At 53.7% G+C, this 13,238-nt stretch overlaps 2 protein-coding genes across 2 annotated transcripts in view; one reads left to right on the forward strand and one right to left on the reverse strand.

Moving 5' to 3' along the window:
- Nucleotides 1–418: 418 nt before the first annotated feature.
- Nucleotides 419–1,018, forward strand: BHLHA15 (basic helix-loop-helix family member a15; the record flags this gene model as incomplete). The annotated part of the gene is made up of 1 exon (XM_080941229.1): nucleotides 419–1,018. One exon carries the CDS (start codon nucleotides 419–421, stop codon nucleotides 1,016–1,018), a length of 600 nt encoding a protein of 199 aa, XP_080797355.1.
- Nucleotides 1,019–3,687: 2,669 nt separating this feature from the next.
- TECPR1 (tectonin beta-propeller repeat containing 1) overlaps nucleotides 3,688–13,238 on the reverse strand; it is a 28,379-nt gene continuing 18,828 nt past the window's right edge. Inside the window, exons 16-25 of the mRNA XM_080941115.1 lie at nucleotides 12,926–13,028; nucleotides 10,256–10,352; nucleotides 10,066–10,145; nucleotides 8,837–8,893; nucleotides 8,182–8,362; nucleotides 7,615–7,750; nucleotides 6,967–7,059; nucleotides 5,443–5,549; nucleotides 5,200–5,319; nucleotides 3,688–5,095 (exon numbers count right to left, since the gene is read on the reverse strand). Coding sequence (XP_080797241.1) covers nucleotides 4,994–5,095; nucleotides 5,200–5,319; nucleotides 5,443–5,549; nucleotides 6,967–7,059; nucleotides 7,615–7,750; nucleotides 8,182–8,362; nucleotides 8,837–8,893; nucleotides 10,066–10,145; nucleotides 10,256–10,352; nucleotides 12,926–13,028 — 1,076 coding nt within the window. The 3' untranslated portion in view covers nucleotides 3,688–4,993. The remainder of the gene's footprint in view (nucleotides 5,096–5,199; nucleotides 5,320–5,442; nucleotides 5,550–6,966; nucleotides 7,060–7,614; nucleotides 7,751–8,181; nucleotides 8,363–8,836; nucleotides 8,894–10,065; nucleotides 10,146–10,255; nucleotides 10,353–12,925; nucleotides 13,029–13,238) is intronic.

Consider the following 13,238-nt stretch of genomic DNA (forward strand, 5'->3'; position numbering starts at 1 on the left):
GTCTGGGACAAATGACGGTGTCGGGGGGAACCCATAAGCCAGGTTTGGGACCTCTTCCTGGGTGGTTTAAACGAATTGTCAAGTACTGAGACCCAGGAGGTACTTGCAACCGTATATACGGAGCAGGGGACCTGAAAAGGGTTCCCAGATCAGTGGGGACGGAGGTTAGAGGAAAGTGGGTCAGTGTGAGTTCAGCCGGGGCTTTGGGAGCACAGGTGAGTCAACTCACAGTGTGAATGGGAAGTACCCAGGTGTCCACGATACACCAGTGGTCAGCTGCACTGGCTAGAAAAAAGCAACGGGAGAGTCACGCTGCATTCCCACTGGCCACACTGAGTGACTGCAGAAGCTTGTGTTCTGAATTTCAGTTGGAAGAGCCTCTCCCAGCCACCCCTCCTGGGAAAACCAGCCTGGAGCTATGAAGACCAAGAACCGGCCCCCTCGGCGCCGGACACCCATGCAGGACACAGAAGCCACCCCAGGAGAGCAGACGCCTGACAGGCTCCAGTCAGGCTCGGGGGCATCTGAGCTGACAAAGAGTCTTCGGAGCAGGACAGCCCGTGCAAGCGGAGCTCGGCCAGAGGTCAGCCGCCGGCGACAGGGGTCTGGCGGCCGCAGGGAAAACAGTGTTCAGAGGCGGCTGGAGAGCAATGAGCGTGAAAGACAGCGGATGCATAAACTCAACAATGCCTTCCAGGCACTGCGCGAGGTCATCCCGCATGTGCGGGCCGACAAGAAGCTCTCCAAGATTGAGACCCTCACACTGGCCAAGAACTATATCAAGTCGCTGACTGCCACCATACTTACTATGTCCAGCAGCCGCCTCCCAGGGCTGGAGGCACCAGGTCCCGCCCCAGGCCCTAAACTATACCAGCACTACCATCACCAGCAGCAGCAGCAGCAGCAGCAGCAGCAACAGCAGGTGGCTGGAGCCATGCTTGGTGTCACCGAGGACCAGCCCCAAGGCCACCTGCAACGGTACTCCACACAGATCCACAGCTTCAGAGAGGGGAGCTAGCACATGTTTCGGGCTCTGGGGTGCGTTGGCAGTGCTGACTAACCCTGCTCATCTCAGCTGTGGTCCCTCTATGCCACAGCCCCAGACTGGTAATGACACCGTGAAGGTCTTCTCTAGGGCTGGGATTACAGGCATACATCATTACATGCTGCCTCGCTGGGGACTAAGCTAAAGGCTGTTTGTGTGCTAAGCAAAGCACTCTACCAACCGAGTTCCACTCCCAGCCCAAGGTTGTCTCCAGTGACTCCATTTTCCTTCAAAGTCAGCTCGGACACCAACACGTGGCAGTTTTTCCTAGCCACCCAAGGGACAAGAGACTGAGCTGAGCCTTCAAGGCATATTGAGGCCCAAATCTCCAGGGAAGGCCTACCTGTTCTTACTGCCTTTTGACAAAGAATGGGCAGGATGGGGGAGTTCTTGCCTTCCTTACAATTCATGCGTGGTGGCCAAGGGATGAGTCTAGGAAAAATTTTACTTACAAATGTCTCTGCTACTGCTGAGCCTAAGGTCCATCCCATATTGTGGGGCTACAGGAAACTGGACCCAAAGTGCCTTTCAACCCCCTCAGGAAATATACTACAGCAAAGCCGAGATGGTGTGTCTTGTTTCATGGGATTGCCCCAGGCTGGCCCAACTCAACAACTGATGTTAGAAAGGCCTAGCCAGACCCAATCCCATAAGACTTAAAATGAGTAAGGTTCCCCTCCCCCACCAAGGAGGCCACAAGTAGGATGACCTCAGGTAGGGCTTGGAGACTTGTGGAAAAGCCACAGTGTCCTAGGCTGTGGACTACAACCTAAGCCTAGGATCTGAGGCCCTGTGTGGAGACCAGGCAGACCCTTGAGGCTCTGTACAAGGAGAGGCTTGGCATGGGCCCCTTATACACCTCCCACTATGCCCTGTCTCCATTACAGGGCTGTACCCCCATGTTTGGCGATTTCACATTCTTCTTGGTTTGGCCCCTATGTATGGCTGCCATGTGTTTCTACACAAGCCGTTTGGACTTAGCTCTCGGTGCCTTTGGTATTTTCTCTGAGGTGGAAGCTGGAGTGACAGGCATGTCCCTCCCCCAACCTGCTCATTAATAAGGTCTGAGTGGTTGGCAGCCTGGCTGCCTCAAGCCCAGCTTCCGTCCGTCCTCAGGGCGGTCCTACCCATTGGGGCTAGCAGGCTTCACTACTTCTGGCCTCTTCCTTCCTCCCTGGTCTCTCTGCTCAGAACTGACCTGGAGTTCCTTGGGGCCCATACCCCCACCCCCACTTTTAGAATGACAGAAGTCTCACTATGTGGTTCTGGCTAAACTGATTTTTTGAACTTGTGTTTGGTCCATCTTCCTGATCCAGGCCTTCCCTCTACCCCCAAGTGCTGTGAACAGGGGACAGGGAGAGAGAGCCCCAGCACCCCAAGAGATAAATAACTACATTAGGCCTGGGGTGTTGGTCTCCTCACCCCAGTGAGACTTGATCTGCATAGCTTTTCAGTCCTGGAGAGCTGGTCTGGTCTGGGGGCCTGTGTGTCTGATATTCGGGGATGGCTACTGGGAAGGGTCAATAGTCAGTGTGAGCAGAGGCCAGGCACAACTCCAAGTTGAAAAGGCAGAGCCCAGATACCTACCTTGTTGTGGGGGAACCTGCCCAGTGGAACACAAAGGCCTGTGCTGACAGACAGAACTACAACCCAGTGGCTGGCTTCCATCTGAGCCGAGGCTCAGAACTGGGCTCTGTCTGTCCGACCTTACCGGGAAGTAAGGGAGAAAGCAAGCCGTCCGTTCCGCCGAACTTCTGCCCTAATGCCTGGCTATAGCCCAGGGCTGTCCAGGGTCACTGTTTGGCGGGACACAGCCTCATGGCTCTTTGTCCCCCACGAGCTACCATTTGCACGCTCCTGCTTCCCAGGAGGTGACATGGGCCCAGCTGCCCAGTTCTTTACTGGTAACAGATAGGTCCTGTATGTTCCTTGGCCACATCACAAAGGATCTTTAGAGACTCCGGTCCCATTAGGAGGCTAAGAGACGCGTCTGATACCAGGAAGTCCTGTGGCTCTGTCTCCCTGTCCCAAGCCCAGAGTAATCTTTTTTTGGAACTGGAGCACAGGTTGACCTCTAATTTAGTGCGTGTGAAGGATGACGAACTTCTGCCTGTCTCTTGTGCTGGAACTGACTGGAGGGATGTACTTCCACATCCAGTTCAGACAGGGCTGGGGATAGAAGCCGGGCTACTACTCCACCAACCTATCGCACCTCCCGCGTGGTCTCTCCTACCCTGCTGGGTAATGGGGCTGAGTTTATTCAAGGCCCTGGGCAAGGGGGCTGGAGCTACCCCTCGATAGGGACACAGGATCTGAGGCCCTGTGTGGAGACCAGACAAGGCCTCTCATCGGCACAAGCAGTGAAACCTGAAATGTGACCTTTCAGGAAGAAGCCATGATGAACAGCACGGCCTGCGCCTTGCCTGTCACCGCAGTGACAATATCCCTTAAATGACCTGGACTGGCTTCCCCCCTCCCCTAGTTCCCTCAGAGTGCTAATGAAACTGCCAGCTGTATCTTAAAATGAAAAGGCTTCACAACCACTGTACTCTGGTCCTAGGGACAGGTGCCTGGAGACCCTGTGCCTTTTAAACACAAATACCTAATAAAAATCCGCAGTCATGCTGTGATATGAACTTTTATTAAATAGGGGAGCCCAGACAGCTTGGTGCTGCTGAGGACCTGAACCGTCGGTGCTCAGCAGTGAGACGATTCATCACCCTGGTGGTGCTCAGCTGAGAACCATGTGCAGAACACGCAGGTCACAGTGCTGGGGACAAACCTGGATGCCCTCTTGGAACCCTGACACTGACATGACGCCCCCCCCCCCGCACGTGGGTATGTCCAGTTCTACCTCTAGAAATGCTGAGGACACGGAACCACTCGTGTCCTTGGGATGGGACCCCAGAGTAGTTTCCTCTTGACTTCTGGGGATACCCCTCCTGACCATATCACACAGGGAGGATTCCGGGGCAAACCAGTTAAGGGTCTGTCCTGTCTCAAAGTAAGTGGAGAAGGGTTTGGCTCTGGCACTCCTGGGCAGTGTCTGAAATATGAGGCATTACCTGGGGCACACATTTGCCATGGGCTAGTGCTTAGGGCACACCAGGAAGGCGAGCATTCTTATCCTGGGGCAGAAGGTACTTTCTGCCCAGCTGTGGAACATAAGACGGCCTGGGGCTCAGGCCATACCCTCTCCACAGGGTACACATTCCTTCCTTCAAGTCCAGGGTGCAAGCTGCCTCCACTCAGACCCAGCTGCCCTGCAGAACAACCTGTGCAGGGAGACCCTGCCTCCGTGTCTGAAAGAGGGGCTAAACTGGAGTTCATAATGGTGATTCTCTGTACCTTCTGATCTTCTCTTCCCCTTCCGAGTACAGACACGCACCATCATGCCTGGCTTGTTTATCTAGATATTTACTTTTGTGACAGTCTTGCTGTGTAGTACTAGGTAGTCTCAAACTTATGATCCTCCTGCCTTGGTCTCCTGAGTGCTGGGCCTACAGGCATCCAGCCCTTTGCCTAACTTTTGGAACAAAACTCCATTTGGAAACCCTGATGAGGAATGACCAGACTAAGGCCTGAGACCTGAACCCCACAGCTATTTCTCCCAGAGGTGATTCTGGATCTCCAGGTGTGGAAGGGTCCTTTCTGCCTCTGCCTTTCTGAGTCCCTGGCTTGGGAAGATGGGAGGTGTAGTAGGCGGGGGCGGGGCTGGGTGCCCAGACAGTTATTCTGGCTCTTCCTTAGAGCATCCCTCACAGACTCAGAACACGAGTGGGAGCCCCACAGTTTCACATCTCTGGCATTCTGCCAGTGCTGCAGAAACAGCCGACTCTGACTCCCTGTGTGTGGGGCCCTGGGTGATGCCCTCCCATACTGCACAAGAAAGGCTCAGTTCCGGTCCTTCAGGTTCAAACCATCCTTGCCTCCAGGTGAGGAGTGGCCTCAGCAGCAAACAGGATCTGGACCCTGGGCCTCCTGATCCCTGGGCATGTTCCTAGGTACCCTGGTGGCATTGGCCCGGACAGAGATGTGGTCCCAGCCTCCCTATAATCAAAAAGCCATGTCACTTAGGACTGTATTCTACCAAAGCCTCCCCCCCCCCATGCACAGATGGCAATGTAACAGTCCCACACTGCCACTGCACTCACACCAATGCCATAGTCCCAGCCCTGTCCCTTGGGCTCCCGAGGCTGGACACCCACGCGACGACACACCGTCCCCCGGCTCAGGCCATGGCTCCCCTGGACTTTGTTGGCAATTACCCAGACCTAGAACAGACTTTTGTTGGAGCTCCTGGCCTAGCTGCAGAGGGGCAGCTAGATACAGAAGGGAGAGACCAGAGAGGGGATCCCTCTTCCCACTGCCAAGTAACACGATCTCCGCCACCTCACCTGGTCCAGTGGCCCCACGGACACTTTGCGTACGTTGTTGGACACGTGCTCCCAAGTGGAGCCTTGCGGGTAGCTGGGGGTGATTCCCGCTCGGTACCACAGGTTCCCTGGGGAGAGAAGCAACCAAGGCCATCAAGTCCTTTTGTCCTGTCTTGGAATGCTGTGGGGTCAAGCCCCAGTTCCCCCTCCAATCCTTCACACCCAAGGGCTCTTGATGACAGCCTGGGCTATTGCGGCCATGTTAGTCTGTGTTGTAGGCTTCATGGGCTCACAGCTCCGACCTTTCTGCTAAGGTAAAAACTGAAGACAAAGAATGTTTAAAGCGAATAAAAAGAGAACCAGACCTGGAGGCAAAATCCTCGACTCCAAGACTGGCTTTTGTTGTTGGTGTTTTATTTTTAGTTACTTTTGTTTTGGTTTTTCATTCTCAGCCCAGGCTGGTTTTGAACTCCTGATCCCCCTGCCTCTATCTCCCAAGACTGAAACTGCAGGTGTGACTACCACACCCCAGCCCATGCAGTGCTGGGACTGAGCTCAGGGCTTTGTGTGTTTGAGGCAGGTGCCCTACCAGCCCAGCTGCGTGTTTTCTCGGGGTTTTCTGAGATGGGGTTTCACTCCGTAGCTCGGGACTGCCTCAAACTTGATCTTTTTGATTTGGCTTTCCCAGTACAGGATTATAAGACACGCATAAGACACACTGTACCATACCTGCCTTTAGGATCTGAGGCAGGGTCTCATGTGCTCTAGGTTTGCCTTGAACTTATTATGGAACTAGGATGGTCTCAATGTCTCATCTTCCTGCCTCCCAAGTACTAGGACTACAGACCTGTGCCCCCATGGCTCCTACCCACTTCATCAAAAACTCAGTACGGTCCTGAGAGGCGTGGGCCAAGCCGTGTCTGAAGTGACACGGGGGCCAGACGCGTCCAGTAGACAGTGCTGTGCTGCCTGTGGGGCTCCTGGGTTCCACACTCAGGCGGAATCTCCAAGACAATACTCTAGAGCAGTGGTTCTCACCCTTCCCGATCCTGTGACCCCCCACATATAAAATTCTCATTGCTACTTCATAACTGTAATGTTGCTGTCATAAAGCATGTAATTATCTGGGATTTCAATGGTCTTAGGTGACACCCAAGAGGTCACAGGTTGAGAACCACTGTTCTAGATGCATCTGGGCCTGGGTGTCAGAGACTGAGTAAGGCTCGCTCTGAGTTGATGCTTCTGGTTTCAGGCAGGGGTCCCAGGGGCTTTGCTGTTCTTTCTTGGTTCAGGCCCTGGGTGGCTTCTGAGGGTCAAAGCTTGAGCTGAGCTCCAGTGTCCTGTCTCCATGGTGAAGGTGATGCAGTGGGGTGATCGCAACAGCTAAAGTTCCTTATCGCCAGGGAAACAACACAGAAAGGCCTGAACACTTCCAAAGGATGCTTTGAGAAGGAATGACATCCCAGCCTAGTCATGATCCAACTGGATATCCACGGGACCCTATTCCCCTCTCTGACCATGCAGACACTCAAATAAATAACTTGCCGTTCTCATCCAAGGCATAAACCGATGTTTGGCCCACAGACACCTGTGTCAGCTTCTGCTTGGGAGGAGATGGGATGTGGTACCAGCAGTCACCTGCGATGGGAAAGCTGACTCAGGAGGTTACTGGGAGACCCCACACCTGTGAGCCCAGACCCAGGCCTGTCTAGTGCTCGGAAGCTCTGAGTTCCTGCAGCCAGCCTTCAATCCCAGCTGAACTAGTGTGTGGCTGGGGCTCAGTAAGAGTCATGAAAGGCCACCTCAGGCTCTGGCATTCCCCCAGTATCCCAGGTTTGCCCATGATTCTTCGGGGGTCCATCCTGGGCTAAGTCCACTGCATCTATGTGAGATGAAGGTGCCCAGCCTGGCACAGGGGTGGATGGACTCAGTGCCTGCCCTTCAATTCCCTGAAAAACCCAGCATAGCTCACACCCAAGCCCTCCCCAGGGGTGATATCCCAGGCTAACCCTGTGTGAATGAGCTGGCTTCTAGGGGAGGAAGAGAGCCCAACTCATACCCAGCACTGTTCCAGAAGATGCCCTCTGAACTGAATAAGAGACCGGGCCACCATCTTAACAGGAACCCCCTTCCCATATTCCACCAGAGTCGGGGTGCGGTGGGGGATGAGCGTGGGGGATGGGTGTCACTCACCAGCTGGCTGAGAGAGAGACACAGAGCCCCGGTAGAATGCAGAGCCATCCCTGGCCACAGCCCACACCTGATAGCAGGCTCCGATGGAGACAGAGGCGAAGGGCTGGTCAGCGCCGACATGCAGCCAGGAGGACCCCTGGAGAAGGACGGACGAGAGAGACTACTAAAGGGCCAGTGGGGCTGTCTGACCTCTCTCCCTCCTGAGAGGTGAAGGGCATCCAGGGCCGTGGCTGGTCTGACACAGCCCTAACTACAGTGTGACTGAGGCCTACTGGACTCAGGCTCACAGGAAAGACACACACAACACCATGTGCAAGGGGGCTAAGGAACCACCATGTTACCTCCATTACCCACAAGCCCCAGAGAGATGGCAGCCCTCCACACCTATCTCATCCGTGGCAGTCCTGCCTCATTTGGATTATATATGGTGTTCTGCCACCCCAGAGACCCATTCTGGGCAGGTCTGGGGAAACCTGAAGCCAGGTGCCTCTCAAGGAAGACTCCTGATGTCCCGAAGATTCTACAAAAACAGGGACAATCCCAAAAGGCCAGAGGGCTGGTGCTCACCGCAGGGTTGAGTTCAGACACACCCAGGCGGCACAAGACGTCCCCCTTGTCACTGATGGCCCACAGTGCAATATTGTGTCCTTTCCCATCAGCATCTGCACTCTCTGGGATGATGGACACATCGCTGAGGGCGATGGGGGCCACCTCCAGCCACGGCCCGCTGGTCACCAGCTTGCATTTTCTGTTCAGGGAAATACGAGCCTGGGTCCAGGGTCCAGGTGTGACTGCTCCCACTCCCTGCTGCTGACACGGCTCAGCTCAGCATTCAGGAGCCGAGAAGGTAGCCACAGGGCTAGGGATAGACCACAGACTCCTGGACTTAGTGGGGGCAGGGCACCCAGCGGAGGGGACGATGGATTCCTCTTTGTCTGCTGCCCTTCCCCCAGCTCGCCGCTAAACCATGGGCAGAGTCCAGCCAGTGACATTTCTTTTATTTGTTCTTTAGAACAAACTTCAGAAAGCAGAGCGCGGGGAGCCCGCAGGCATTTCCTGGGCTGACATTTACTTTGACTCTGGTTTCTCCCTCCCTGCTTCTTTCCTGTGGACCTCAGTCAGGGGCCAGCAGTTCTGGCTCAAGAGAGAACAGCGTCCTCTTCCCCTGGCATAGAGGAAGAACGGGGCCTGACCCCACCCCCCCCAAGGGTCTGTTTCTCACCTGGCCCAGCACCTTCTCCTGACAAAATCCTTCATGGTTTTATACCCGTGGTAAGAGCTGCCAGAGGAAGAAATGGTGCAATCAAGTTCATTTCGTGGAACATTCTAGAAAGTGACACTGCATACATTTTTCTCAGCTCTAACTCACAGGAGCAGAGGAGTAGAAAGGGGTAGCTGTGGCTGTGGTCCCAGTGTGGTCAGGAGCTGGCATATAGCTAGCTTTCAGGGGCCCCGAGGCCGGGTATGGTAGCTTCCATCCAGAGCGGCAGGTTCAGGGGCCCCAGGGCCTGTCCCTCCCCAGCTACTAGTAGAGTGTGCTGGGGGAATGGCAGCCTTCAGTCTAGCTGCGGCTGAGAGTCCGTCTGAGGCCTCACTGCTACCTCAGGGGATAGCCTGGACTCTCACCCTTGTCTGCTCAGAAGGCATCCACATGGGCCTGGCTTAGGTTCTCCTGGTTTATTTGTCTTCTGATTGGACCTCTGCACTGTGCGGGGCCTGAACCAGCCTCATGGGCTCTCAGTACACGTGATAGCTGCCAGTCTCAACTTTCCGACTTGCCATCTGCTTGTGTGTGTCTGTATGCATGCGCGTGTGTACAGAGGGCAGGATAGTTTTGGCTGCTCAGGTACTCTCTACCCCACCCCACCCCACCCCCAATTTTGAGACAGGGTAGGCTGGCTGGGGAGCCCCAGGGATCCTCTTGCCTCCACCTCCCCAGAGCTGGGATTGCAAGTGTGTGTGAGTGAATAGGTTACAGGGATCAAACCCAGGCCCCATGTTTGCAAGGAAAGCTTTTGCCAGCCCAGCCACCTACCAGGCCTAACGTACCGCCTACTTCACCTTGTACCCACTTGCCTCAGCCTGCCTGATTTCCCAGGATGCTTGCTGCCCATTCCATCGCCTGGCATGCATGGCTTGGGCTCTCCCCTTCTTCACCACCCTCCCACACTCCACTGGGTTCTATCCCTGCGTGAATCTCTTAGACCAAGGTCACATTATTGGGCCTTGTTGGAACCTTCAGACCCGGTATAGCAGTGACAAATCCCTCTACCACAACCAGGACATAGGCACAGCTCCCCAGGTCCCTCCCACTCCAACCCTGAAGCAGCTCAGATAACAACACTGAGATGGGTTCTGCTCATCAGCCAGGCTGCACCCTGCCCCCCAACCCCGAACTGGAATGGCAGAGAGACCCAACCCCAGAGGCTCAGGGCATGAAGAGATGCTCACGCAGGGAAATCACTGGCGTACTGCCATCCTTCCTGATCGGTGCCTCCAGGGACACTGAAGTCCACATACCAGTCAGAGACCTGGGGAAGAGTGACTCCGTGTGAAAGGGGAAGCCTCTCCCTACAAATCCACAGACCAGAGGAAACCAGGAGGATAGGACCCAGCGCACACCGAGGGAGGCAGGACTCACCCAAGTCCACTGCAGGGACGGGGGCTTTGTGGCAGCCTTGGTGCATTCTTGTAGCCCTGTGACATCACTCCACATGTACCGGTCAGTGGGCAGACCCCTGTAGGACGACAGGTACAGAACATACCCTGCGCTGATACTCATGGCTGTGGGCTCACACCTCACTGCTGGAGACATGGAAGAACTACCTGAACAAGCCACCCCTGGGCCCACCAGGGATGATGGACAAAATCAGAATTCCCCCAGGGAACTGGAGTCACCGCGTGTCACTACAGTGCCTGGGCCATAGCAACCAACCTGCCTAATGAGGCCAGGGCGGGGTCAGCTTCCTTCCCTTATGTCACCTGCCTCAACCCCTAAAGATGCTGCATCCCCTGGCCCAGTAACCACAGATGAGACCTTAGCTGGAAAGGACGATTATCTTTCCTTTAGTTTTGTGACAGTTTCTCTGCATTGCCCTGGCCGACTTGAACAGATAATGAGATTGCCAAACGGTCCTTTTGAACATACTCAGGATTTATTTAGGCCACAGAGGCTCTAACTTAATGTACCGATGGATTCAAGATCTGAAGTGACCACTGGGAGACATGGAGGGAGGGGGCTTGGTAGGAGGAACTCGGTCAGAGGGAATGCGTTGTTGCCTCTCACTTCATGGATCCAGGAGAGCAGTCTTCCTCTCTACCCTCCCACCATGACACCCACCTCACTACAGGTCCAGAAACAATGTAGCCAGCAAGGACAATAGCTTCTAGAGGTGTAAGCCAAGTAGAGCCTTCTCCCCTTTAAAAACTCGCGTGTGTGTGTGTGTGTGTGTGTGTGTGTGTGTGTGTGTGTGTTGCACACACATGGAGGTCAGAGGACAGCTTCAGGAAATCAGTTCTCTCCTTCCGCCAAGTCCGTCCTAGGGTTTGAACTCATTATAAGGTTTGCCAGCAATGACTTTGTGTTTTCCTGTTGAGTCCTCTTGCCGGTCTCATCTTTTTTCCTTAAATTCTTTTTTTAGATACTGTGACATCATTAAAGTTAACCTAATAAAACAGACGTCTTCATAAGAGGGAGAATTTGCGGCCGGAGGGGTGCAGATCCGCCCAGTCAGTGAAGCACTTGACTTGAAGGGATGAGGAATTGAGTTGGAGCCTCCAGATTCACGTAAAAAAAGAAAAAGGCTGGGTGGTGGCACATACTTGTAACCCCAGCTCCTGGGACTCCAAATTCCAGTGTCCACATAGCGGGTTTACAGAGACATATTGGTGTCCCACTATTTACAAGCTGCCTGTGCCAGCTTCTGTGTGACAGATTTGGGGAGCTGTGACTACCAGCTGATAAGATTTCTCAAAAGGGCTTTTGTTTTTGTTGTTTTGTGAAAGAGAGTCTCTCACTTTAAAGTCCTGAAACATATTAGGTGGTCCAAGCTAGCTTGAACTTACAAAGAGCCTCCTGCTTTCGCTTCCTGGGTGTACAGGAACCACTCATGTTTTCTTAAGATTTAATTATTATATTTATATGAGCACACTGTCGCTGTCTTCAGACACACCAGAAAAGGGCGTTGGATCCCATTACAGATGGTTGTGAGCCACCATGTGGTTGCTGGGAATTGAACTCAGGACCTCTGGAAGAACAGTCAGTGCTCTTAACCACCAAGCCATCTCTCTAGCCCTAATTTTTAACAAATATATTCTCAGCTGGGCAGTGGTGGTACATACTTCTAATCCCAGCTCTTGGAAGGCAGAGGAAGGTGGAGTTCTGAGTTTGAGACCAGCCTGCTCTACAGAGTAAGCTCCAGGATAACCACGGTTACACAGAGAAACCCTGTCTCCAACAGACAATTGCATTTTTAATTGAGTGTGTATGGGAGTGAGGTAGGGGTGTGGGGTGTGGTGTGTGCACATATGTGGGTGTAGACACCTGAGGAATCCAGAGGAGGGTGTTGGGTCTCCTGAAGATAAAATAACAGGCGGTTGTGAACTATCTGTGGGTGCTGGGAACCAAACTCAGGTCCCCCGCAAGGGCATTATGCACTCTTAGCTGCTATGCTCTCTCTTCAACCCTTAGATTAATAAAAAATGCTATGTATGTGGATGTGTGTATTCTGTGTGTGAATATGCCATGTAAAGTGCCTGCAAAGGCCAGAAGAGGGCATCAGATCCCCTGGAGTGGGCATCAAAAGGACTCAGGCTAGGAGCTGAAGTGGCAAACAAACTCAGGTCTTTGGAAAGAACAATTCTGCACTCTTAACAACTTAGTGATCTTTTAAAGGAGACAGGATCTAATAAGAAATTTTAAAGAAAGGGAAGAGTCTGGAGAGAGATCGAGGGAAGCTGATAAAATGCTTGTCTTACAAGCATGAGAAGTCAATTTTAATCCACAGAACCCAAGTGAAAGAGCTGGGGTGGGAAAGAGATGGCTCAGCGACCAAGCTTGGATTGCTCTCACTACGGACCTGAGTTTGGTCCCCAGTGCCCACGATAGGAGGCTCACAAGTGCCTGCAAGTCCTGCTCCAGGGACACGGACATATTCACTTATGTGCACACACACTCCTAAAAAACAACTACTATCCCGTTACCCCAGGCTGAAGGCCTGACACCAGCTCCAGGCCCTGCTGAGCATTGTCACCAGCTTTTGTCAAATCTGCGGCCTGGGCCAGACAGTACCGTCAGCAAACACCCACTCACCGGCTGGTGTAACCCGTGACAGGGTTCCAACGCTGGTTCTCATAGATGTAGACACTCTTCACGTCTGACTGTGGGTAAATGTTGCTGGTGCTGCTAGCCAGACCTAGGCGTGAGGGGGACAAGAGGTTGCTGGGACCCAGGCCATATTGGTGTTGATGCTGCCAGGGACTTGGCCTTTCTGCCTGAAGCATCTTGGCCCAGTAGAAAACACACACAGAGGGCAGGTCTGAGCCAGGGCAGCTGAGCTGGGTTATCTGATCTCAGAGGGACCAGCCTCGCTTAGGTGTTTCTCTCTGTGTTCCGTGGCTTCTCT

Source organism: Micromys minutus (genome assembly GCF_963924665.1).
Source record: "Micromys minutus genome assembly, chromosome: 29".
In the NCBI taxonomy this organism is placed as follows: Eukaryota; Metazoa; Chordata; class Mammalia; order Rodentia; family Muridae; genus Micromys; species Micromys minutus.